General features: G+C 44.9%; 1 protein-coding gene across 5 annotated transcripts in view; it reads right to left on the reverse strand.

The window, feature by feature from the left end:
• The window catches only part of SNAPC1 (small nuclear RNA activating complex polypeptide 1), a 39,477-nt gene that overhangs the window by 2,422 nt on the left and 10,205 nt on the right, over positions 1-26,850 (reverse strand). For 4 of the 5 annotated variants that reach the window (XM_085851342.1, XM_085851343.1, XM_085851344.1 and 1 more), the window contains exons 2-9: positions 26,356-26,609; positions 24,592-24,751; positions 21,554-21,694; positions 21,297-21,419; positions 17,623-17,781; positions 8,909-8,986; positions 8,166-8,231; positions 7,599-7,716 (exon numbers count right to left, since the gene is read on the reverse strand). In XM_085851342.1, coding sequence (XP_085707468.1) covers positions 7,599-7,716; positions 8,166-8,231; positions 8,909-8,986; positions 17,623-17,781; positions 21,297-21,419; positions 21,554-21,694; positions 24,592-24,751; positions 26,356-26,483 — 973 coding nt within the window. In that variant the 5' untranslated portion in view covers positions 26,484-26,609. The remainder of the gene's footprint in view (positions 1-7,598; positions 7,717-8,165; positions 8,232-8,908; positions 8,987-17,622; positions 17,782-21,296; positions 21,420-21,553; positions 21,695-24,591; positions 24,752-26,355; positions 26,610-26,850) is intronic. The other variant, XM_085851346.1, reaches the window with a different exon arrangement.

Below are 26,850 nucleotides of genomic sequence, written 5' to 3' on the forward strand. Positions count from 1 at the left end.
TGATATACTCAGGAAGCAGATGGGGAGAGTGTTAATGGGATATTAATCACAGCCTTTTTACATTATAGATAAGATATGAATAAAATGGAAATGCTGAAAAAAATAAAAGTATTAAATATAGCAAGCAATTTCTGGTTCCAATTGATATTCCAATTGATATCCATTATCATTAGTGAACAAAAAGATGAAGGAGGAAGAGTTTATATTTTTGTGTAAATTGAAACTGGCCCATCTATCCTCACTTTACTTGACTATATCATACGGTTTGCAGATTGAAAGTACTGTTATTGCTTGATTAGTGGTATCTGCCAGAGGTTAATTGTTAACAGACACACACGCAGGCACACACGCATGCACGCCAAGACCGAGCTACTTATATAAAGCTATTTCTAACCAATGACTGACTGAATGATATTAAAGATCGGTCTGAAGAAAGTGGAAATTTTGCGTGCCGATGGATATCGAAGCCAGTACACCGGAAAAATAAATAAATCACAGAATCTTCGGACAACATCTGTAAATGGAAATATTAATGAATAAAAAAAAAAACATGAAAAAAATTCAGGTGAGAGACCCCAGATAATGAGGAAGCAAGGTAATTTTGTATGCCGACAGACATCGAAGCCAATACACCAGGAAAAATCACAAAACCGTCGGAAAGCATCTGTAAATGAAAATGTAAATAATGAAAATAAATAAATGAAAAATCAAATGCAGGTGAGCGACCCGAGATAATGGGGAAACACGGTTCATATGCTGAGCTGGCATAATGTGTAAGCATACCCCACTCGTGTGTATGAATATATATATATATATATATATATATATATATATATATATATATATATATATATATATATATATATATATATATATATCTGGGTGTTAGGTGTTAGACCGGTCACTTTAAATTGTTGGCCTTGACACATAGTGCCGGATGAGTAACATGAACGATTTGACATATTCATCGTTTCTGTATTACCTCCATCAACAGAATAACAACATCGCATGATAAAAGTCGTAAATGCTGAGTTGAACAAACGTCCTGAACTCATGGACTTAGTTAAGTAAAACATGTCGTCTGGGACCCAGCCGTCGGTTTGCCGCCGAACGCTGCTGATTGTGATGTCATCGATTCTATCTATATTCTATTTTTTGAATCCGCTATCACCTGTGTAAATACATGCAACACATAATGTGAAGATTCCGGAAGTATGAACAGAATATGTTCGGAGAAAAGTGTGTTAGAAGTTCCAGGCTTATGCCCATTATATTATGATTAACGGTAAAACCGGAAACAGGCTTACCTTTGGTCAGCCTGCGTTCACCTCGCTCATCTCTGGGTCTTAATGTGCCATTTTGTCTGCTCATCTCAAAAATGCTTAGCATTGGAACAGGTCCATTTATATATGATAAAGCTTCATACCTACAAATCACTGGATACATTGCTGATCGCTCATCTTCATACCTACAAATCGCTGGATATATCACAATGCTTATAAATGCCCAGACATGCCAGTGTTTGTACCTTTATTTAATTTCCGCACATGCAATAAGCTTGAGAATCTCTTACACTGAGCTGAATTTAAACATTTAAACTGCGGAATCGACTTTAGCAGCAGTTTGGGGGTAGAATGCGTGCAAGGCACACGTTTCCCCGCAAGAGAGCACATCGGTGTATCTCAATCAGAGGGCAGTTGCTGCAAGCAAGGAGAGGTACATGGACAGCACACACTGATGTGGTACAACGATTGGGGTTTGTTTAGGGACTCTATGCTGGGGTGTGTGTGCATGCCTACATGCTTGGTTACTTGTGTGTGGTTAGCGGGTTTCAGAGACCTAACTCGCACCCGGGCCTCTGGTGTGTGGTGCTGTGGTGGAGGTTACGAGCTGTCTCACGAACCATGTGCTTCGGTATGTGGGGAGCAGATGTGCTGCAGTGCCAAAGCCCCCAAGGGACTACAGTGTGGGTGTGGGGGAAAGTTGAGCATGCCGGTGCGAATCCGTGCACGTGTGCGAGTGAAAGGATGAGTATATTGCCGGGGTAGGTGCATGGTTAACGTGTGCCATGAGGAGGTTGGAGGAATGTGCATGGGAAACTGTTAAGGACTGATAGTTTAGTTTTAATTTAAAATGGCTTCCCCAGAGTGTAGCATGTACAAAACCGATTCGGAGTGAGCTGATCAGAGGGGTGCAAAGGTCACTGCATGGGTGAGCATGCATGCCTGCAGGTAGGCCTTTGCCAAGTAGATAGCATGGGTTTTAAATGCTCCTGCCCGGTTTTATATAGAACCCAGCGATCAAAATGAAAACGTTGCTGTTTGGGCGTGTTTCATCTCCCCGGTACATTGCCCGCCCTTCCCCTTCCCTCACGCTGCCTTCCTTTCCCCTCACACTGCCTTCCCTCCTCCCTCCCCACTCTCCTCCCCGCTTTCCCTCCTCCCTCCCCACTCTCCTCCCCGCCTTCCCTCCTCCCTCCCCCTCTCCTCCCCGCCTTCCCTCCTCCCTCCCCACTTTCCTTCCTCCCTCCCACTCTCCTCCCCGCCTTCCCTCCTCGCTCCCCACTCTCCTCCCTGCCTTCCCTCCTCCCTCCCCACTCTCTCCTGCCTTCCCTCCTCCCTCCCCACTCTCTCCTGCCTTCCCTCCTCCCTCCCCACTCTCTCCTGCCTTCCCTCCTCCCTCCCCACTCTCTCCTGCCTTCCCTCCTCCCTCCCCACTCTCTCCTGCCTTCCCTCCTCCCTCCCCACTCTCTCCTCCCTCCCTCTCCCCACTCTCTACTCTCTCCCTCCCCACTCTCTCCTCCCTCCCCTCTCCCCACTCTCTACTCCCTCCCCTCTCCCCACTCTCTCTCCTCCCTCCCCTCTCCCCACTCTCTACTCCCTCCCCTCTCCCCACTCTCTACTCCCTCCCCTCTCCCCACTCTCTCCTCCCTCCCCTCTCCCCACTCTCTCCTCCCTCCCCTCTCCCCACTCTCTCCTCCCTCCCCTCTCCTCACTCTCTTCTCCCTCCCCTCTCCCCACTCTCTACTCCCTCCCCTCTCCCCACTCTCTCCTCCCTCCCCTCTCCCCACTCTCTCCTCCCTCCCCTCTCCCCACTCTCTCCTCCCTCCCCTCTCCCCACTCTCTCCTCCCTCCCCTCTCCCCACTCTCTCCTCCCTCCCCTCTCCCCACTCTCTCCTCCCTCCCCTCTCTCCCCACTCTCTCCTCCCTCCCCTCTCCCCACTCTCTCCTCCCTCCCCTCTCCCCACTCTCTCCTCCCTCCCCTCTCCCCACTCTCTCCTCCCTCCCCTCTCCCCACTCTCTCCTCCCTCCCCTCTCCCCACTCTCTCCTCCCTCCCCTCTCCCCACTCTCTCCTCCCTCCCCCTCCCCACTCTCTCCTCCCTCCCCCCTCCCCACTCTCTCCTCCCTCCCCCTCCCCTCTCCCCACTCTCTCCACCACTTTCTTTGGGTGAAAACACAACCTCCTTCCACCTTTGGGTGAAAACATAACCTCCTTCCACCTTTGATGGTGGAGGTAATAACTGTTGTAATGTTCTTTAGGATAAGCAGCATTAACTAAGAAAGCTTCTTGTTCACTACCATTTTCTTTGAAACGGAATACATCTTAAAAGAGAGCTCCAATGGAACAATGTCAGGTCAGGTTCGATCTGTGACCTGCTACAGGTACCATGTAAACCTGTACTAACCTGTTCCATGGTCGGGTTGTCGGCGACTAAACCGTCTCCCCCACCAGGTTTTCTGGTGAGGGGGGTGTTTGGATATGGACACCCAGCAGGATTAAAAACAAAACCTGTCAAAGGGCGGAGGAGCTCCTTGTGAGCCAACGGCCATCCATATCTAGTGCCCAACTGTGTCTGCGGACGTCCTCCTGCAGTTGGGTAACTTCTTATTAGGAGGTTGGTGGCAGGATTTGCACTCCGGCCAGCGTAAAACCCTTCATTCCGCAAAACGCAAAAACGCAAAAAAATCTGAAAACCCACTCCGTGGGAGTACCTCCTGTGCAGCTTCCCTTCGCAGGGCAGCTCACCGGATGACGGGATTGGGGCAAAGCCTTCGGGACCCCCAATCTTTGATGCTAGGAGGGAAACCACGGGGTAACATCCCTGGGTCAGATTGCGGGAGAGTGTGTCGGAGTGGTGCTGAGGTGTCGTCCACCAGACGGCGGTCTCCTTGGGTTAACCTGAGGCGGTCCCTTCGGGTGGGTGCCTGGAATGTCCTATCCCTAAGAGAGGATGATCACCTGTCTCTGTTATCATCTGAGCTCAAGCGTTTGGACATCGGGATTGCAGCTCTCTCTGAGATTCGGAGACCGGATTGTGGCGAGATAATGGTGGGTGGTTACACCTACTATTGGTCTGGTCGCTCTGATGGTTACCACACCCAAGGAGTTGCTGTAGCTGTGTCCAATAAGCTGACCCCAATGATAATTGAGGTAACACCGGTCAACGAGCGTATTATGAGACTAAGGATTCGTCACTCCTTAGGTGTCATTTCCCTGGTCTCTGTTTATGCTCCGACTGAGGCGAGTGATCTCACCGTGAAGGATGCATTCTACGCCACACTCGAGTCTGTGGTTGATCAGTGTCCCAGACGAGATACACTTCTAGTCTTGGGGGATTTAAATGCATCGACTGGGACTGATAGGGATGGTTATGAGGTGTGTGTTGGTCCCCATGGGTCAGGAAATATGAACCAGAATAGCACTAAGTTCCTTGACTTTGCAAGAAGTCATGGACTTAGGGTGGCTGGTTCATGGTTTCAGTGCCCACAAGCTCATCGCTGGACTTGGTATTCCAACGCTGGCAGTGTGGCAAAGGAGATTGACCATGTCCTCATTGACGGTCGTTGGAGGATGATCCAGAACTGCAGGGTCTACCGGAGTGCTCAGTTCCTCAATACTGACCACAGGCTTGTTGTAGCAACTCTAAAGCTGCACCTTAAATCCTGGAGAATGGTACCATCCCAGCCGAGGCTGGATGTTGCCAAGCTCAGGGATGAGAGAGTAGCTGAGGAGTTTGCAAACAGGCTGAGTGGACACTTGGGGGATCTGGGTGCTTTGGGGGGTCCTGAAGAGTTGTGGAGCGCCTTCAAGACCACCGTCCTTGATGTTGCCGGTGGATGCCTTGGAGCTCACCGCAGGGCAAAGAAGAATTTTGTCTCTCAAGGGACACTGGATACCATTGACCAGAGTCGCAGGGCCAGGCTGCATGGCAGAGCTGAGCTGTTCAGGGAGCTGAGGCGTAAAACTGTACGTGCACTGAGGGTGGACAAGGAGGACTATGTGCGAGGAATCTGTGAGGGGGTAGAGCATCACCTGTGGACAGGTGATTCTCGTCCCGCTTACAGGGGAATTCGTGCATTACGTTCATCCAAGCCCATCCCTTGGAGCACTGCAGTTCGAGCAGAGAGTGGTAGGCTCTTGACAGAGGAGTCTGAAGTGAAGGCCTGCTGGGCCGGTTACTTTGAGCGGTTGTACCAGGCTGATCCCCCAGCTGTCGAGTTGGACGTCAAGGGTGTTACAATCCCTGTTGCTGACCCTCGAATCAACTGTGGTCCACCTTCGCTTGTGGAAACACGGGCTGCGGTGAACCAGTTGAAACGGGGCAAAGCTCCAGGGATCTGTGGCATCCATGCTGAACTTCTCAAGGTTGGTGGAAATGCTGCACTCGTGTCGTTGCATGAAGTTTTGTGCTCTGCCTGGAACACAGGCATCATCCCAACTGACTGGAAGAGGGGCCTTGTTGTCCCTCTCTGGAAAGGGAAGGGTGATCGCCAAGACTGCAACAACTACCGAGGGGTGACGCTGCTCTCAGTGCCGGGCAAGGTCTTTGCTCGGATAATTCTTGATAGGGTTCGTCACCATCTGCTTGAGCACCAGCGTCCAGAGCAGTCAGGCTTTACACCAAAGAGGTCAACGATTGACCGTATCCTTGCACTTCGTTTCCTCACAGAACGCAGACGAGAGTTTCGGCAGGGGCTGCTTGCAGCCTATGTTGATCTCTGGAAAGCGTTCGATTCAGTGAATCGGGATGTCCTCTGGACTATTCTTGGTCTTCGTGGGGTGCCACCAAAACTGATCGATCTGATGTCTGAACTCTACTCTGGTACTGAGAGTGCTGTGAAGTGTGGTGGTACCATCTCTGACTTATTTCCAGTTGTTACTGGAGTTCGTCAGGGGTGTGTACTGGCCCCCACACTTTTCAGTACCTGTATGGACTGGATTTTAGGGAGGATGTCGGAGAGATCAAGTTGCGGTACATCGTTTGGCAATGTCAAGATCTCGGACCTTGATTTTGCAGATGATGCAGTCATCTTTGCGGAGACTTTAGACATCCGCTTGGGGGCCCTCGAGGTGCTGAATGAGGAGTCGGAGCCGTTGGGATTACGGGTTTCTTGGGTCAAAACCAAGATCCAGGCTTTCGGTGACATCTTGGATGCTGCTGTCCTGTCTGTGTCTGTTTGTGGTGAGGATGTTGAGGTCGTGGAGAGATTCACTTACCTTGGCAGTGATATTCATGTCTCTGCTGGCTGCGAGTCAGAGGTCAATAGACGTCTGGGTCGGGCCTGGGGAGTCATGGATTCACTGGATCATGGGGTGTGGCGCTGCCGGTACCTGTGCGGGAGGACGAAAGTCCAAGTCTTCAGGTCCTTGGTACTTCCAGTCTTGCTCTATGGGTGCGAGACTTGGACTCTGACCAAGGATCTGAGACGGAGACTTAATTCCTTTAGTACCAGGTCTCTTCGGAGAATCCTTGGCTATCGCTGGTCGGATTTTGTGTCCAACGAGCGGTTGCTGAGAGAGACTCGGATGAGATTTGTTCCCTGCATAGTCCGTGAGCGTCAGTTGCGGCTGTATGGACATGTGGCTCGTTTTCCTGACGCTGATCCTGCTCACCAGATTCTCTCAGCGAGGGAGTCTCATGAGTGGAGGAGGCCAGTGAGCCGACCACGTGCCTCATGGTTGCAGCAGGTTGACCATCATCTCAAGGAGATGGGGATGGGCCTGGCATCTGCCTGGGGGATGGCCAGACGGAGGCCCCTGGAGTACCGGCGGAAAGTGGACGCAGCGACGCGCCGTTCTGGCACATGCTCCCATACCTGACCTGACCTGAATGGAACAATCGTGCACAGCACTTTGACTGCCAAAAAGGCGATTTGTATTCTCCAGTGTTCAAGTATGTATATACAGTCATGAGATTGAAATAAAATAACGATTTTCAAGGTTGTAGAAAAATAAAAGGAGAAGCAAGAAATTTAGCAAGGATAAGGTGACTTTCAGGCCACCATGTATATGAAAAGGAAAAATAAAATAAAATGAATGATGGCAGAAGGGATGACAAACAAGACTAATAAAGGGATGAAAATCTTACGATAATATCACAACAGAGGAATGTGAGAAAAGAGATAAAACTTGGAAAAAAAAAAGAAAAAACATTTCAATGTTCACGAAAAGGTTTAAAATACGGAATTTGGCAAAAGTCGACCAGGATGCAGCAACCGAATGTATTTATTCTTTTTCCTTACCAGAAGCTCGTTAGAAAAAGTCTCTGTTGACAATACACAACTCTGAGACAGTCCCAAAAGCACAAGCTCCATACCTGTAGAATCTTGCTCTCCTTGTGCTTTTCTTGTTGGAGATGTGAACTTGCTGGAAGCCTCATCAGAGGAGCCTTTCGATTCCGTATCTGACTGGCGGTGGCGTCGTGACCGCGAATGCTGAGTTTGGAAAGATTATAATGCAAGAAGAAAAACACCGGAACTGAAAAATTGGTAGAACTTTGACATGTTAAGGCTATATTGGCATTTCCATCCATCCATCCATCCATCCATTGGGACCATACTCTGTGCAGAGTGTTGGTGCTGCCTAAGCAGTCTCCTTGGCTATTGGACACAATCCTGGATGGGTCACCACTCTGACACAGGATACCAGCAAGCTGGCACTCATTTTGCCAACCTCGGAAGGATGACAGGCAGAGTCAACCCCACTTGGTATTAATTCAACAGCCGAGTGGGATTTGAAATCAGGATCCTAGGATCCCAAGCTCACCACCTGAACCATAAAGCCAACACCAGACATATATTGACATTTGTGCTATTAAAAAAACAAAAAGTTTTGCATAATGAGTTCAATTTGCATTTTTTTCAAGTTCACAATGCTGCTTTACCACAATTCTTCCAGTGTATGATTTGTTCTTGATGGCAGCAATTTTTTCAGCTCTTGACACCCTTTCCTGAAAGATAAAAATGAGAATTCTGTCATGAGGATGCACAGGTATAAAACATTTGCCAGTGAGACTTTGGCACCATCTGTTCACCATCCGCCAATTGTTTTTGAACGGTCTAGTCTGGGTTCAATTCGCATCGTGACCATAAACCAGCAATGGGTGCATTATCCCTCGGATGGATATAAGGCTGGGGACCCATCTGCTTGCAGTTTGTGGATGTCAAAAATCCTTGGCTCTCCTGGTCTTTAGAACAAGTGGAGTAACGAGTTATCGCAGGCATCTGAAACAAATTCCAAATACCTGTACTGATTTCAAAGGGGACCTGCGTCATTAGCACAATCACACTCCCAGGAATAATACTACCAGCAACCATGTGTGCACATGAATGAATGAATGAATCTGTTCACTTCGAGTATTTTTTCTTTATAGGAGTGAAGCTCATGGAAGAGCAAGGTAGAACTAACTGACAGTCGGACAAACATCAACGTAATGCATGAACAGTAAAAGAAGGGGGGAAGGAGGGGAAGGAGGGGAAGAAAAACTGAAACAAACAAGTTTTTTTTAAAAAAAAGTTAAAGAATAACCTCTTTTAAGTCTTCATCAATCAAACAATATTCTGGGCCGTTTGCTCATCAACTGCATTGGCCAGTTTGAAATGTCATTCATTCTGCCCTTCAACTCACCTCAGCCTTGTCATCCTGTGTCTTGTCACCTTCTTTGTCAGCTACACCCATGAAAGACTGATCAGGCCTGGAAGAATCCTGTATATCATGCAATGAGAGAACAAAATTCGAATAAAGCTTCACATGGGTGTGAAGAAACAAAATACTAAGGGTTAGGAGGAATCAAACACAATGTGCGATGATTGAACACAAACAAACAATGAGCCTATGGGACAAATATTTATTTTTATTTGTATGCATGGTTGAGGCTCATGGGAGAGCTAGACCAGGATAGAAGGGAACAAAATAGAAATAGGGAAACACCCACAGCAGAGTAGAGGTGAGAGTAAGATCAAGGGGAGGGGGAGAAGGACACATGGCGGTGAACAAGCTGCACACAAGCTGAATGAAACACAGCAAGAAGAGCAAGGAAAAAGTGGGGATGAACAGAAAAGGAACAAACAAACTGACAACTAACAAAACAAGCCGGTAGGCGACGAGGGATCCGCGAGGATCGAAGCGCTGGATACGATGCTTTTCATTCTGACCGATCCACCGACGAAGATTCATTGCCAAGACGTATTGGTTCACATACAATTGTTCCTCTGCCTGGCAAGATTTTTCCTATTGCGTATTTTGCCAACTGGCACTCCTCATAAAAAATGACGGTAAATAGACACCCTATTTTTGAAGGACTACCATTTGAAAAATAATCGGTTTGCTGGTTTGTGCTGTGGAGCGTCGCGTTGCGCGCACACACACACACACACACACACACACACACACACACACACACACACACACACACACACACACACACACACACACACACACACACACACACACACACACACACACACACACACACACACACACACACACACACGGAAAACCCGATAAACTTCTCTCAATGCTCTTGTTTGGCCACACCTCCTGAGCCACACAATATTTTTCATAAGCCACGCCCACTTTAAATAATAAATAATTGGAGGTGGTGTGTGGGTCGTGGAATCGTTTTCGGTAAATAAATAAATAATTGGAGGTGGTGTGTCGTGTGTGGGTCGTGGAATCGTTTTCGGTAAATAAATAAATAATTGGAGGTGGTGTGTCGTGTGTGGGTCGTGGAATAGTTTTCGGTAAATAAATAATTGGAAGTGGTGTGTGAGTCGTGGAATCGTTTAGGGAAAATAAATAAATAATTGGAGGTGGTGTGTGGGTCGTGGAATCGTTTTCGGTAAATAAATAAATAATTGGAGGTGGTGTGTGGGTCGTGGAATCGTTTACGGAAAATAAAGAAATAATTGGAGGCAGAGTGTGGGTCGTGGAATCATTTTCGGAAAATAAATAAATAATTGGAGGTGATGTGTGGGTCGTGGAATCGTTTTCGGTAAATAAATTAATAATTGGAGGTGGTGTGTGGATCGTGGAATCGCTTACGGAAAATAAATAAATAATTGGAGGCGGAGTGTGGGTCGTGGAATCGTTTTCGGTAAATAAATAAATAATTGGAAGTGGTGTGTCGTGTGTGGGTCGTGGAATCGTTTTCGGTAAATAAATAAATAATTGGAGGTGGTGTGTGGGTGGGGAATCGTTTTCGGTAAATAAATAAATAATTGGAGGCAGAGTGTGGGTTGTGGAATCGTTTTCGGAAAATAAATAAATAATTGGAAGTGGTGTGTGGGTCGTGGAATTGTTTACGGAAAATAAATAAATAATTGGAGGTGGTGTGTGGGTCGTGGAATAGTTTCCGGTAAATAAATAAATAAATAATTGGAGGTGGTGCGTGGGTCGTGGAATCGTTTTGGGTAAATAAATAAATAATTGGAGGTGGTGTGTGGATCGTGGAATCGTTTACGGAAAATAAATAAATAATTGGAGGCGGAGTGTGGGTCGTGGAATCGTTTTCGGTAAATAAATAAATAATTGGAGGTGGTGTGTCGTGTGTGGGTCGTGGAATCGTTTTCGACAAATAATTGAAGGTGGTGTGTGGATCGTGGAATCGTTTTCGGGAAATAAATAAATAATTGGAGGTGGTGTGTGGGTGGAGAATCATTTTCAGTAAATAAATAATTGGAGGTGGTGTGTGGGTGGGGAATCGTTTTCGGAAAATAAATAAATAATTGGAGGTGATGTGTGGGTCGTGGAATCGTTTTCAGTAAATAAATAAATAATTGAAGGTGGTGGGTGGGTCATGGAATTGTTTTCAGTAAATAAATAAATAATTGAAGGTGGTGTGTGGATCGTGGAATCGTTTTCGGTAAATAAATAAACATATTATTAGAAATCCACAAAGACAGAAATGCCGGTGATTCCATTTATTTTGGATCCTTTTCACTTTGGTCAATAACGTTTGGATCGAGGAGAGATCGAAGGTGGAACGACGGTGTAGTTCCTTACAAACACTGTATACACACCTTAAATGACGGCAAATAGACACCCGATTTTTGAAGGACTACCATTTGAAAAATAAAACCTCAATCAAAAATCGGCTCGAGTAAAATTTTCTAAATATGTCGGTGTTTAATTCCGAAGTCTTGTTTCTCTACATTCAAAACTGAAGGACAAGTATTGAAAATACTGTATGCGGTTTTTCGGCCGCTGCACAGCAACGGGTGGTTGCTCGGCAACGAATTTCAAACGCGCACATTCCCAGTATATATTCCACCTCTTGGCAAAGTTTCATCGAAATCGGTTTGCTGGTTCGTGCTGTGGAGCCTCGCGTTGCAGACACACATACACAGACAGACAGACAGCCGGAAAACCCGACAATAAGGGATATCTCATATATAGCGAATCCAATGAGAGATAGAGATAGAGATAGAGATAGAGATAGAGATAGAGATAGAGATAGAGATAGAGATAGAGATAGAGATAGAGAGAGATAAAATAAAATAAAAAATAATAAATAATAATCACAAGAACCTGGGAAAAGGAATGCTTGGAATGAGGCCATTTGGGGTAGAAGAGATCATCTATCTATAATTCCAGCAATGTGTGTGTGTGTGTGTGTGTGTGTGTGTGTGTGTGTGTGTGTGTGTGTGTGTGTGTGTGTGTGTGTATGTGTGTGTGTGTGTGTGTGTGTGTGTGTGACCGCTGTTTCTCGACAACCTCTGGTCCGATCTAATTGAAACTTGCTAGGTATATTGCTGGGGACCTGAGGATGTGCCTTTTCAAGGTTTGATATTAATCGGACAAGTGCTTCCCAAGTTATGGCCATTTATTTACCAAACCAATGGGAAGACACGTTGTTGCGTGGGCGTGGCCGATGGGGAAGGGAAGCACAGCCACGTTCCCCATTACGGGTTACAACGTACGGGCTTCCGGAGAGTGATGACTTCGTGTATTCTAATAATTTCTCGATTTCTTATGCGCATTTATAGATAAACAGAATGGCCCAAGTTATGATCGTTTTCATATTAGACGGTGTATAAATTTCGGGAACATCAGAGTGCTGGTATGCTCCGAACCAGGAAGTAAATTTTTTCTCTCTCTTCTCTTCTCTTTTTGTTTTTCCTTGCCACGACATTGCGAAAAGGTAAAATACGTTGGCGCTAATTGAATAATTGGGTATTAAAAATAAATTGCGAATAATCGTAACTGCGAATAATGTCGAACTTCCGGGTCATGCACGGACGGGCACGTGAGAGCGAAGAAACGGCCTGTGTGGTCTATTTATTTATTATTATTATTATTATTAATTTATGGGCATGTACTAGTGAGTATGGATGGGTGGAAGAGGTAGTGGTGAACAGCTGTTATGAAGCCCTGGAGGGAAAAATGGGAATGAACAGACTGGGGAAGTTGCTCCACAGGTGAGAGGAAACAGCAAAAAATGAGAGGAGGTGAGCAGTGAGCTTGGATTTTGGGAGTTTAACAAAAAGAGGGTTACTGGCAGACTGTGAGGGCCCTGCAAAAACCTGGGAGGGACAGAGCCAAGAGGGTACAAGACCAAAAATGACGTGGTAGAATACAAAGATGCCACCAACCTGTATGCGATGTGAAAGTAACAGGCCCAGACACTCAGCTTTGTTGCAGTAGATCCCAATGGTTTTGACGGCCTTGCTTGCCACAGCAACAAGTAGGTCAAGGTGCAAGGCTGGGCACCAGCCCAAAGAGGAGAGCAGTACTCCGCCAAAGCTGTGAATGAAAGCCTTATTGGTGGTCCGGGGTACAGATTGGCCAAGGAAAGACTTTGCAAGATGGAGGATACCCAGTTAGTGACTGGCTGTAGAGGCCAATATATGTAAATATGTGGTTTGCCCAAGAAATATCATGGCAGATGGTGAGGCCTAAAAGTTTGTGATTGAACTTCAAGAGGATTGTGAAGGAAATAGATGGGAGGGTTTGTCAGGCAGTCTTTTCAGAGAGGCACAGTGAGAGTGTGAGATGTCAGGATTGAAAAAAAATATAGCTCAAGTGTTGGACCAGCTCAAGATTCTATCGAGGTCTGTAGATAGAGAAGAGGCTGTTGCCTGCTTGTCTGAAGGATGGGGCATGATACAGCGGAGGGCAGAATCATCAGCAAAGAGATAAGCAGGATTTTCCAGGAAATTAAAGATCATTGATGAAGATGAGGAATAAGACTGGGCTAATGACACTGCTTTGTGACAGTCCAGCATTAACAGGGAGAGATCAGACCAGATTATAATCCAGTTAAGATGCTCTGTCCACCCCACCTATCCCCCCTCAAAGGGCGCACACAGTCTGCCAGCAACCCTCTTCTGGTGAAACCCCCAAACCCAAAATTGCTGCTCACCTGCACTCACCCATTACTCTTTTTTTTCCTCCACTTGTGGAACCAACTTCCGCAGTCTCGTCAATCTCATTCTTCCCTCCAGGGATTCAAGACAGCTGTTCGTCAACACCTCAGGTCACCCCAATGCAACACCAGGATCTTTTCTACCCCCATTAACCGTCCCCAAGCCCACCTCTTTCCAAGTTTCCAGTTTTTCCTTCCTGACAGTTTGTGGCTGTATCCATCTTGTTCACCACCCCGTGTCCTCCCCTGGCCCTCATTCTTCCCAACATCCCTTATTTTGCAGTCTCCTCATCCCTGCTGTTGGTGTGTCCCCCCTTGCCCCCTTTCTTTGTACTGTTCATTTTGTTCCATTACATCCTGATCTGATCTATGTTATTATTCCTCCACAAGCCTCAACATGATTGACAACTCCCCCCCACCCCCCCCCAAGTCTGATCAAGAGTTATCCTTGAGAACACCTTTTGTGCCATTTCTGAAGGAGGGAAAATCGAGTATCAAATCCACAGGTATTAATTTGGAAAACTCAAACAACACTTCACAATGACCATTTCATATTTGGTTATTTGCTAAGAATACTTTGTCAAATATTTTGAGAAAGTTTCTGAACCTTTGTTTAAGGTTTGACGAATAATTTTAACATCGCCGTTGAAGGGGCTGTCACACCTTGACGTTTTAGCCAGCGTATGCCGACGTATGAAAAATTTGGCAAATACGCTGGCACACGTCGAATACGTTATGGGTAAGTTTTGTATACGTTAAGAGCACGCTGAAGCACGCTGGCATACGTCGTAGTACGCCGAGCTCGTCGACAAATTTTGTGCATGTAAGTTACTCATAAGTCGAAATACGTCGAGGTAATGTCTAGCGTACCCGAAACTTATTTCTAATCTATGAGTAACGTGCTTTGAACCTATGTGTAACGTATTTCCAATGCATATTGACGTATGTAGACGTATTTGACATCTTCCGGACGACCACAGAACTTACTGAACGTGTTTCTAACTTACAGCTACCGTATAATGGCGTATTGGCAGCGTTTAGGGGAATTGGTATATAAAAATGGGGTTCAAAGGAGGAACCCGTCAATGTTCCAGACTCCATGTTTTTTGTTTTTTTTTTCTTCGGCATGACGGTGATGTTGACACTTCGATTTCTAGTGCTGTTATGATTTGAATCGTCGAGCGGCAGCCTATTAATAGGCTACGCCACGTGATCGTCGGCGACACTCTGCCGCGCTATGCACAAGTTAGACTATCGTTGGGCATAAGTTGTGAGCGCCAACAACACGCTAAGCATTCGTTGGTATAAGTTATCTATATGTTATCGAAACGTTCTGTGTACGTTACTGATACGTTATGCAAACGTCCAACTCGTTAATATACGTCCAAATCTGAAAAAAAACATCAATAGTTCAGCATACGCCAGCGTTTTAAATCAATTTTGATACGTTGCCATACGCTGGCTAAATCGTCAAGGTGTGACAGGGGCTTTAGTTATATTGACTTATTTGCAGATTAAGTGCATTTCAGTATTGTGCAGCTCATACCCTGAGTATCTTTCCCCTTAACCGGAACAATGTTAATGTTATAAGAGCTGGTTATTTTAAGCATCACCTGCTAAGTGCTCTATCATTAACTGTTATAAATTAGCATCGGCAAGACATGATTGATAATAAGTGTGGAGAGCGGGGGAGGAGGGGGGGGGCAGTGTTACCTTTTTTTGCAGCGGTTGGCATCTGCATGTAGGAAAATGTGGCTTGGAAGTTTACCAACTAAAAATACAATATTCAAGATTATGGAAAGTCATGGTTTATATTTAATGATGGTCAATTTATATGTCATAAACTGTAGTACTTCACATCGTCATTATGTGTCAAACTAGTTATGCTTTTTTGTACCATTACATGCCATGCTATTGTGATAACTATGTTTTTGAGGATGCATCTACAAGAAACAACCTCCTTAAGCATCCCAAATGCTTCCTAGTCATGAATATAGACTAATTTGTTTAATAGTCGAACTTGCTACATGACATAGAAACACTTTCATTACTCACTACTCTAAGTAGTAAATTACGTACATGTTGCACTCATTATGGCACGAGCAGTGGACATGATCACGTGAAGAGCATTTTGTTGTGCTTTAACCCCAATTTAAAAGTGATTTTGGTAACCTTTAAAGTAATGACTATAACGGCACTCAGTAGAGTGCATACCTCTGCCAGTCTGCTCACAGACAGACAGACAGGGGTGAAACATAACCTCCATCCACCTTAGGTGGCAGAGGTAAATTTATTTCTCTATCATCTATACCAATGATCTTCACTATTTTTAGATCCTCGTGGAGTATCTCCAAGTCTTACTCACATTGTTGTTCTTCATCTTTTTCTTGTGGACTTTTTTGTTTCACAGCCTACAGTTTTCATCGAAACTTCCTGAAACTTGGCATTTATTTGTAAAAATACCCTGCGCAGAGAGTAACCATCTCTGATTTTGAAAATTCCTCTGAGAAAAAAAAAGTTATGACGTCAAAATATCTCCGCTAATGGAAATCGCCGAAAAAATTATCTCCGAAACTAGGCAAGCTTTTTGAAATTCTGTTTGCTGGAATCAAACAGGGCATTAGCAGAGATGAATTACCACACATATGATACATCACGATGACGTCATATCAATTTTTTTGATGTCATTCCTATTTTTTGACATTTTTTGTTTCACAACCCAGAGTTTTCATCGGATCTTCGTGAAACTTGCCATGTATATGCGGAAAGCCCACGCGCAGGCAGTAACCATCTCCGATTTTGGAAATTCTTCCTAGAAAAAAGTTGACGTCATAATATCGCCGCTAATGGAAATCGCCTATTCCATTATCTCCGAAACTAGGCAAGCTGTTTGAATTTTGTTTGCGGGAATCAAGCCGGGCATTAGCACAGATAATAATTTATCGCAAACGTGATACATCACAATGATGTCATATTCGTTTTTATGACATCATCATTAAGAGGACGAGGATCTTTGCTTATTTGAGCTTGTTTAGAAGGGGGCCACAATTTGCCGATAAGACATCAGTGTGAGAGCCATCACACCACTTGCAATACTCCAAAATGGCTGCTAATAGGCCCCGCCTCCACGTACTGTTTTTTTTTCTTTTTGTTGTGGTTACTGGGCTGCAAGCATAATTGTTTGCTGACTGCCGCCTACCGATGTAGTTACGTTACTTTTATGTATCGCGTTGGAACACTCCTTTGAACCCATTGAGTCAATTTGATTGCATTTATGGCGGATTATGATGGGGGCGTTTTCACATTTGTGTATTTTCGGCTGCACATCAGAGGCCACACTTTAGGCCACCAGGGGCCGCAAGTGGATCGTGGGCTGTGCAATGAAAAACAGGGGTCTATAGATTATACTTTAAAATGTGAAAATTGCATCGGGGCATTTTCCATCTCCCTTTCTCCCTTTTTTGTTTACATAGTTGAGGCTCGTGGATGAGTGAGCACACTGAATGGATCAGGAGATAACAGACAAAAACAGGACACAAAACACGCAAAAGGAACAGTGGAGAGAGAGAGGGGGAAACTCTAACAGAGTTGAATGCCAAGATAGAGGGAGACTTGGACAAACAATGGGTGTAGGGAAGAATGGAGGGCAGGGGAGAATGTATGGGGTGGACAAGATGGATACAGATGGGGTGGACAAGATATATGGTAGAAGACAGAAAGTTAGATGAAACATTAACAGAGTTAAATGAAGCCCTTCAAATGAAACATGAACATTGAAAATATGACATTAAGTTGAAACAACAGACAAATTGAAATGGGATGGGATATTCATCAAAGTTTTATATATCCTTGTATCAAAGTAATATTAAATTGTACATTAAAATATTCCATTTGAAAAGCTTTGCTTCAAGTAAAAATCACAGGAATACATCCAGTGTTAACACAGCAGTAGGATTAAGTGTGGTGAGATGCTGACCTGCCTCGAATGTTTCCAGCTGTTATAGTTTTCAATCACAGTTTGAAGCTGTTTTACTAGGTCCCCCTTAACGAGGGCCAAACTCCTGTCTGGCTGATCCTTGTTGGACGACACTGCACACTTGAGCTGATGGTAATGATCATGAGTGTCTTGTATCTCCTGTTCACAGAAGTTGTCCACAAAAGAAGGGATGGATATTGGTGTCCATGCATATGTACTCGCAAAACTTTCGCCCAATCCCAAACAAACATCATGCTTTTAATAAAGTTAAATAAAAGTCTCACAAAATTAAAGAGTAGTCTTTTTTGCTCACACCAAGTCAGTCCACTGACTCCTGCATTGTTCTGGCCATTTCACCTACAGTATTACAGTCATATCTGATGTGCATGGTTGTTTGAAATCCATCACTCTGTAATCATGCTTTAGAAGCATTCATTTAACATACAGCTAGCTGCTCTCATCTGTGGCCTAACAAACACTGCCAGTCGGTCCAATTATACCACTGAAGTGTCCTATGGCCGTAAGACGAGGATTCTGCGGCTGACGATGAATGATCTCAATTCAACATCTGCATGAGATATCTGGTACCCGTTCGCCCAAGTGGAGCAAGGGTTGTCACTCTTCCTCCTCACCTTCCCCTCCAACCGTCACCTTGCTCTGAGTTATCTCTGGCACTGCAGCATCTGAGTACGTGTTCAGCTCTTGATAGGAAGCAAACTATTCACCTGCAGTATCTCAGCATCATGAAAAAAATTTAAAAAATAAATAAATAAATAAATTATATATGTATATTGTTGCGGTCTTCGCGCCCGCCGGCGTGCGAACGGCCACGTAACTCGAATCGCGGCACGTCGCCCACCGGACGGACAATCCAGTCGTGACCCTCTCGGACTAACGCCGGGAACCAGTCACGGGTGGACCTTTCGGTCTCACCGCGATCGAGCCAATCAGCCCCCGCGTGGGATAGGGTTGCTCGCCAAATTCGACCTACCTAAGTACCCACGCGGAGGGTAGACCGGGCGATCGCACCTCGCCGCAGGTCGACTTCGGACACGGGCCACTTAAGCGACCCGTTCCGTACTATCAGAATAACCGAGCGGTGTTATCGTCGACCTCGACGGTTCGATTAATTATCGGGCGTATTCAGCCCACTACCAACCCTTTACGTGAAGCAAGATGAGGGTTCAATGGGGGAAAAGACGAAGCGAAGCGGGAGAACAGTTCAACAATAAAGCACATTTATTCGCGGCACACGGGAAGCACACAAATACAATTCCACCAAAAGCACACAAAAAAAGAAAACACAATTCCATTTACACAAAAAGCAAATATAAAAGTGAAAACACAGTGCAGAGCTAATACCGACTACCGAGCACACGGCAACACTTATACAATTCTACTTCACAGACGGCGCCGACAACACATACCCAAAACCAAGGAAAAGAAATACCCTCAAGGATGAGGCGGGCCTGAGGCCGAGACCGGGTCGCGCCTACCCGTCTGGTGATGAGACGCGGAGCGGCGATGGCGCCTCACTCCGCGGGCCTCGCGGACAGTGTCAGGCAGGGGGTGGGAAAAGGGGCCCCTTGGTCGCACTATCTCAGCGCGGGGGGAAACAGGAGGGGGTTGCTGATGCTCGGGGTATAGAGGATCTTTATTATCCCTGGTGTGCGTCTCCACCTCGGCCAGGTCGCGCTGCCGGCCTTCCTCGGGCGTGCAGCTCCCGGCACCGTCGCGAGCACCCCCTCGTCTGCCTTCGCCGCTGCCGCCTCTCCGCCTCTGGACTCTCCACCCTGGACTCTTCTTTGGGCTCTCCTCGTTCGACTCTCTTCAGCTTCTCCAGCTACTGCAGGCTTCGGGCTCCAGACTTCCACACTGCTCTGACTGACGAACACGGTCCTTTTATCCCCCGTAGCTTCGCCTTTGACCCCTCCCTTTGACCTTTCACCTCGCACCCCATTGGCCCGAGAAAAAGTGGGCGTGAAGGCTTTTTGATCCACAAATTTGCATATATCGATCGTCCTGGAGGCGGGGCCAAGTTCGCCCCTCGCTCACCGATTGGACGGCAAAAAGTGGGCGTGTGTCGTTTTTGATCCGTTTTTGAAGCACAAAATCCGTGATTTTGTACACGCTGTTCAACGTGCGCCCTGCACGAGTCCAACACCGGTACCCACAGCGGGGCAAGAACGGTGGCGATGCTACGGTTGCGAGGTGTGACGTGAAGGTCGTGGCGGTTGTGGTGAAGCGGCGTTGTGGTTGGTGGTTGATGTTGTGGTTGTGGTGGTAATCATGGCGGTTGGTCCAAAATAAAGATAGTAAAAGAAAAACGGCTATCCTGAAGAGTCGCAGCTCGCATAAATGACATGTATTCCCACTAGACAACGGGTTTGGGCCTAACTACACATGCACTTACCGAGATACCTCACCTAAGGGACCTGAATGGTGGTTTGCGAATTTGGTAACCACAACAATATATATATATATATATATATATATATATATATATATATATATATATATATATATATATATATATATATATATATATATATATATATATACACACATACACACACTCGCATCTCTTCAGACACAGAAGGGAGGGATGCTTTCGGCTAATTTGGAGCTGTGGCTTAATCTTTTTTTTTTTTTTTTTATCAATGAACCCACTTGTCCCAGTACACAAACTTGTTGACATCTTTTGCCATGTGCACAAAATTTCAATGCTGTACATTCCTTTCACTTACATTTTTCTTAAACTGCACCCTCATGCTCAATGCTTTCAATATATTTGTATATTTATTTACATTTTGCCTCATTTTGATTTTGCTTTTAATTGTCCCAACAGCAGGAGTTCTTCAAATTTTACTGTGCAGGCTGTATGCCGCTGCTGTCACTTTTCCTTTGAATTTGATTAATTTGTCTTTTAAATTCTCCATGTTTGCTTCACCATCAGTGGTTTTCTTCTGTAAGAGAAAAAAAAGCATCAAAATATCTTTACCACTTCTTCTTCCATATGCAGCACAAGGCTGTGGATAGCATCATTGGCTGAGGGTGCGACTGTGCCCCTCTGAAGGTAAAGACAGAAATTTGTAATTTGTTCATGGTGCCGGCGATAGCTCGCATGCTTTTCTTGAAGGACACCATGTGATTTTTGATGTCCACCAACTAATTCCGGCAGACGGCACTTCCACTTTAACGTCCATCCGAGGGACAGCACATACCATGATGAATCACCCTGCCTGTGAAACACCACGATGACAGTTTACAGCAGGGGCGAGAATCAAACCCATGCTAGACAGCTTTGAAGCGAGTGTGCGTACCTCTCGGCAATTTTGCCAGCCTTGTCTTTGTCACTTACACTGTAATGGTATGTGTGTTTCAGGTTGACAATTGGGTTGGTCTGTTTGATGTTTCCAATAATACTGTCACCTCCTGTTCAAATCCCATACACTGTCGGCTTGTCGATTGTCTCTTAATGTTCTTGTTAAAAAAAACAAAAAAAAAAACAACACACACACACACACACACACACACACACACACACACACACACACACACACACACACACACACACACACACACACACACACACACACACACACACCCAACTTTGAAATAACTAAATAAAATTCTGTCCACATTCTCTGCCAAAACTTCACAAAGCAAAGCACCTCCAATGCTTCAGATGTGATTGCACTGAACACGCGATTGGTGTCCACATTCAACTCTCCAAACTTGTCCATTTTCTCTTTCAGCTTGCTCATCTTGGTGTTCTTGCCAATGCAGAAAATCAGCTGCGGAAAAGTGAGTGTGCTTTATTACATGACCGAACAACAGGGACGTTCATTAATAACTGTAAGGTTGTACGCAATTGGTATGGAAGACAATCTGATTCTACATTCGACATGTGGTGTCAACGGTTACATACCGGGATAGGAAGTGCAGTAAGGTGGAAAGCATGTTCTCGGCGCAGTTTGTGCATGATGTACTCTGCGTCACTGTGTTTCTGTTCATTCAACTCGCTGCAGAGCTTTGTGATATGCTCCCATTCACTCAAAGCGATACGAATCTGTTCAGGATTCAAAGACAACTATGGAAATGCAAAAAAACAAAATACATTTTCCTCCATAAAGATATTTATTACATCAAAAACAATTTGGAATTGGGAGAATCTGTAACCACCAAAACTGCGAGCTGTTGTTCTTGCCAGAGCAGAGAACGTGCTTAATGTTTTGGGAGAAAAAAAAAAAGGAAAATACAAATGCTGAAAGTGCTAGTAGCTTCATGTCAAATGATCTATCATAAAAAGGAGACATGTCCGTGTGTTTGTGTGTGTGTGTGTGTGTGTGTGTGTGTGTGTGTGTGTGTGTGTGTGTGTGTGTGTGTGTGTGTGTGTGTGTGTGTGTGTGTGTGTGTGTTCCTGTTGTCATAGAAAAAATTAAAATGTTGGTATTTCTTTGGTTGGAAAGCTAATAATCGGTTTACTAGGAACTAGGAACAGGCACGGAAAGAGCAAAGGGTGCAAGACCACAAAAGAGGCAGTGAATGACGGGGAGACCACCGACCCATCCACAATGGCACAGTGAGACCACTGACCCATCCACGATGGCACAGTGATAGGCCCATAGACTCAGCTTCATCGCAGGAGATTCCAATGATCTTGGAGGTCTTGGTTTCCATGATGTCAAGCTGAACAAGGTGCGAGGCAGGGGCACCAGCCAAAAGGGGAGAGCAGTATTCCATCAAGCTGTGGATAAAGGCCTTGTAAATGGATAAGAGTTCAGCTGTACCAAGGAAGAACTTTGCATGAAAGAGGATGCCCAGTCGGCAGCTGGCTTTAGAGTCCAACTTTGAAATGTGGTTTGCGCAAGAAAGAACATGGCTGATAGTGACCCAAGAGTTTGAATGACTGAACTTCTTCAAGAGGATTCTTAAGAAAGTAGATGGGGGTGGGGGGGGGGTTGCCAGATAAATCTTTCAGAGAGAGAGAGATAGTAAGAGCGTGATATTTGTCAGGATTGAATGACATATTCCAAGTATTTGACCAGCTTGTGATTTTGACAAGATCTGAAGAGAGGGAAGAGGCTGCAGCCTGTCTATGTCAAGGATGAGGGATGTCACGGCAGAGGGTGGAATTGTCAGCAAATATGTTTTAGGTTAAATCAATGCTGTCTGATTGTATGCTTATTCCGACATGTTGGAAATGGAGTTCATATCAAGAGGATTGACTGGGTAGGGTGGGTACAGTGAGAGAGGGGTTGGGGGCACAAGATTTGGAAGCAAACACAAAATTGAGGCATTCAGCTTTCTCACAATCAGAGTTGGCTGTAGTGCCATTTGAGGTGAGGGAAGGGATGGAGGGGTAGCAAACACTGAAAGACAGACTTAACAAGGCACCACCAGGTTTTAGAGGAGGGAAACAAGGTTGAAAGTTTATTCTTGAAGTTGGACAGATGTTTTCTGGCTCTCCTGAGAGTGGACACACTTGTTGTGGGCTTTGTGGAATGATCTGAGGTTGCCTTTGGTCGGATTTGCCTTCCAGGATGAGAAGGCAAATTGTTTCAAGGCAACTGCCTCACCACAGGATTCAGTGTACCATAGGTGGGAGGATTGGTATGATAATTGAAGACAACATGGAATGAATCTGTGCACAAGGGAGAGCAAGTTTCTGTGGAAGAATTCCCAGGCTGAGTTCATATCAGGGGCAGCAGATTATAGGAGACCAGTCCTGAAATATAATGGCTGCTTGCAGTCCATGCCAGTTTGCCCGAGTGACCTGCCAGACTCGCCGGCACTGAGGCTGTTCTCTGAGAATGGCTCGAGAGATGTTGACCTTCACAAGCACATGATCAGAAGAACCAATTGGATCAGAGGAAGAGCACAAGACATTGGTGGAGAAGTTGATCATAACCAAATCCAGAAGTGAGGATTTCCCATTAACAGAAATCTGGGTGGGAAGGTTTCACAGACCGAGCAAGTCCCACGGAGTCACAGAAGTCCTTTGCTTAAGTGTCATGGAAGGTGAGAAAGGTACGAACACCCAACCAATTGGCATGGCGACAATTGAAACCACCTATGAGGAAGACAGAGTTTGGATGAGTGGTAAAGGTTGGTCCAAGTTGTCTGAGAGAGATGTGGATGCAGTTGTCACTGTTTAGAATACAGTATAACACACAGACAAACAAGAGGTGGGAGCAGAGGGGAAGTCGCAGCCAGAGGTACCTCTGGCATTTGGGAGGTGTAAGAGCAGTACACGGATAGTGAGAAATGGAGTTCATGATGTACAGTGCTACTTTGCCACCAGGACGGGTTTCAGGTCGGTCATACTGGAGGAGACAATAGTCAGGACGAGACACTTAGGAGTCCGGGAGGAAGAACTCTGTTAAACAGATGATCCTGTGGGAGGAAGGATTCTATTAAACAGATGATGTCCAGTGATCGGCAGTGGCTTGGATTGAAGGATCTGTCAGGTTGGCATGGAGCGGTAGAGGTCTCAGATGTTTGACGTCCACACAGTCAGAGAAAGGGGAGGAGGAGCTGCTGGCAGGGTGCAGACATGTGGAAAGGGGAAAGAGGAGCTGGAAGGGTGCGGGGGCTGGGGCAAAGCTGGGAGGATGGGGGGGCAGAAGGTGATGGGGAGGGGAAGCTGGGAGGGTGCAGGGTTTGGGGGGGTGGGGGAAGTGATGGTCTAACAATGGTAATCCCCCAGTAGTGGTGTCTCGCACAAGACTTTTATCAATCAAGCGCTCATCTTCAGATATGTTCAACTCAGGAATGTGCTGCCTTTTAAAATCCACACAGCCATATAAATTATGCTTTTAAAATATTTTCAAATCATATTTTTTATGGTTGCTTTAAAAAAAATTATATTTTTCATCCCTCTTGCTTCTTTGCAAAGGGTTTTGACAATTTGCTTTGGAAATGAAAGTGTTATAAAAGGTATTTATTGAAGAAAGGCAGACCCACCTTTCTGGGAGGGTTGCATAACTGTGTACTGTATATGCCATACAGTAGGTACAGTGCTCCGACTCGCACCTGGAAATTGTACGATGGCATTAAGAACCGGGAAGCCACGTGTAGAAGCTCCTCAGTGAACACCTTCTGCTCACGGTCTTCAGCTCGCCCACTAAATACAAATACATGCAGGTGTATCAAGGAAATAAGTATGTGTGCAGATCGACTATTGAGCACAAAATTCCCCCATATTGCATCAGCAGCAGGCCAGCAATGTATCACCTCCTGACCAACATTCACTTGCGTCACATATTCAACAGTGACTGGTATAATTGTTTGAGTGCTCATCACTGACATGTCTATACTTCTACATGCTTTGGAAAAGAAAGAGAAAATAAAAACAGCTGTCATAACTAATTTAAATATCTTCTTAAAGTCAAACACACCTTTTAAAAAAATCTTTGTTGAAAGGTTTATTAAAACAGTTCCACTTAACTTTATATGGTGGTAAAAACCATCTGATTAATACAATCGGTTAATTAAACTGATTGATTTTTATTCAAGTCATGCGCTATAATTTTGTGTCAGAAAAAAAAAAAAATACAAGAGTAAAGTCGATGGTGTGCCATCGCAAATTCCCACGCTTCACACCTAACGCATAGTAGAACGATGGCAAGAAATTGCACCAAAAATGACCCAATATCAAATTTTGAGTTCAAAAAAAACATCTTGTTTTGACCCCTGTGACCCCAAGTCCCCACTCCCTGGGGCATGAACTAAGGGTCAAATCCAAAATAAAATAATTACATATTTCATGTGTTCCCCAATGTTGATTGTAAATTCAAAGTTTAATTTATAAATATGAACGTAATTGCATTTTTTGGTATTTTATCTACTGACTCTGCCCCGGGGTCCCAGGGGGGCAGGACCAAAATGATACCGCTCTCCCACATTCTTGCCAAGTGGTAATTATAACTACCAAATTTGGTGAATCTCTGTACAACCAATTATGAGGAGAAAGTGGGGCAGACAGACAGAGACGGAGCCGATTGCAATATCACCTGGTTTTTTATTTTATTTTAAAGAATGTGGATAATAATTTTGCATCATAAACATGTTTAAAGCATTAAACTATTTTTTACCATTTTTATTTATTATCATTACCATAACCATTGTCAGATTATTTAGTATAGATGATAACTAAAAATAATATTTTAAATATTATGCTGTAGTTCAATAGATGTGACATTTCTGCATGAATCAAACTTGTTTCCTATCATTCCGTTACATTCACATGAAATGAAGTAAAAATTGCTAAAGCACTGTGTGTGTTTGTGTATGTTTGTGTGTGTGTGTGTGTGTGTGTGTGTGTGTGTGTGTGTGTGTGTGTGTGTGTGTGTGTGTGTGTGTGTGTGTGTGTGTGTGTGTGTGTGTGTGTGTGTGTGTGTGTGTGTGTGTGTGTGTGTGTGTGTGTGTGTGTGTGTGTGTGTGTGTGTGTGTGTGTGTGTGTGTGTGTGTGTGTGTGTGTGTGTGTGTGGAAAATCAAGATATTAGAAATAAATCTGATTAAAATAAGATGGAATACAAAAGTTTTTCAGCCTGAAAATGTGCCAGATTTTTTGACATCATATTAGAGATGACACCATACCTCATAGAATGCAATATTTAAAGGCCAAGTCAATCAAGGGTCAGATACAAGTCAATCAATTGATCAAGTGCCCATTACTCTCACTCTGTCTTCCATGGCATCTTGTGTTAAAAAAACAAAAAACTCACTAAAATATGAGAGAGAAATTCATGTCCCTCCAGGCAGCTGAGAAATCCTCGAAGCGAACACTCTGGCTTTGGCAGAAGCGATCAAGCAAGCGCTCACAATCGCTGCGTGCCCCGGCCGCACCAGCCATGTTATCGCAATGCTCTTTCTTTGTTCCTGTAAGGCTGCTTCTTCCTGTCTGGGAAGATCTCAATCCGTCTTTCAGAAGATCTTTCTCTCCATATGTTTTACTTGTGCAATGGCATCATTCTGACACCTAAAAATGTAAAGAAAAGTACATTAATGCTTCATGCAAATCATTAATGGACATAAAATAAATGTTCAAATGCATTGAAGTCAGAATGACGGATGAAGTTGAAAGAAACCTCCAAAAAACAACACATGGGATACAATTACTTCAAAAATAAATGTCAAATATATGTCACACATAATTACGTACATCCTCACCCACAAGGCCAGAATGTACAGTCATACCATAAATGCTGGGGATCACTGTC

Source organism: Eptatretus burgeri, chromosome 13, assembly GCF_056783735.1.
Source record: "Eptatretus burgeri isolate ZD-2024b chromosome 13, Ebu_testis_v1, whole genome shotgun sequence".
Classification (NCBI taxonomy): domain Eukaryota; kingdom Metazoa; phylum Chordata; class Myxini; order Myxiniformes; family Myxinidae; genus Eptatretus; species Eptatretus burgeri.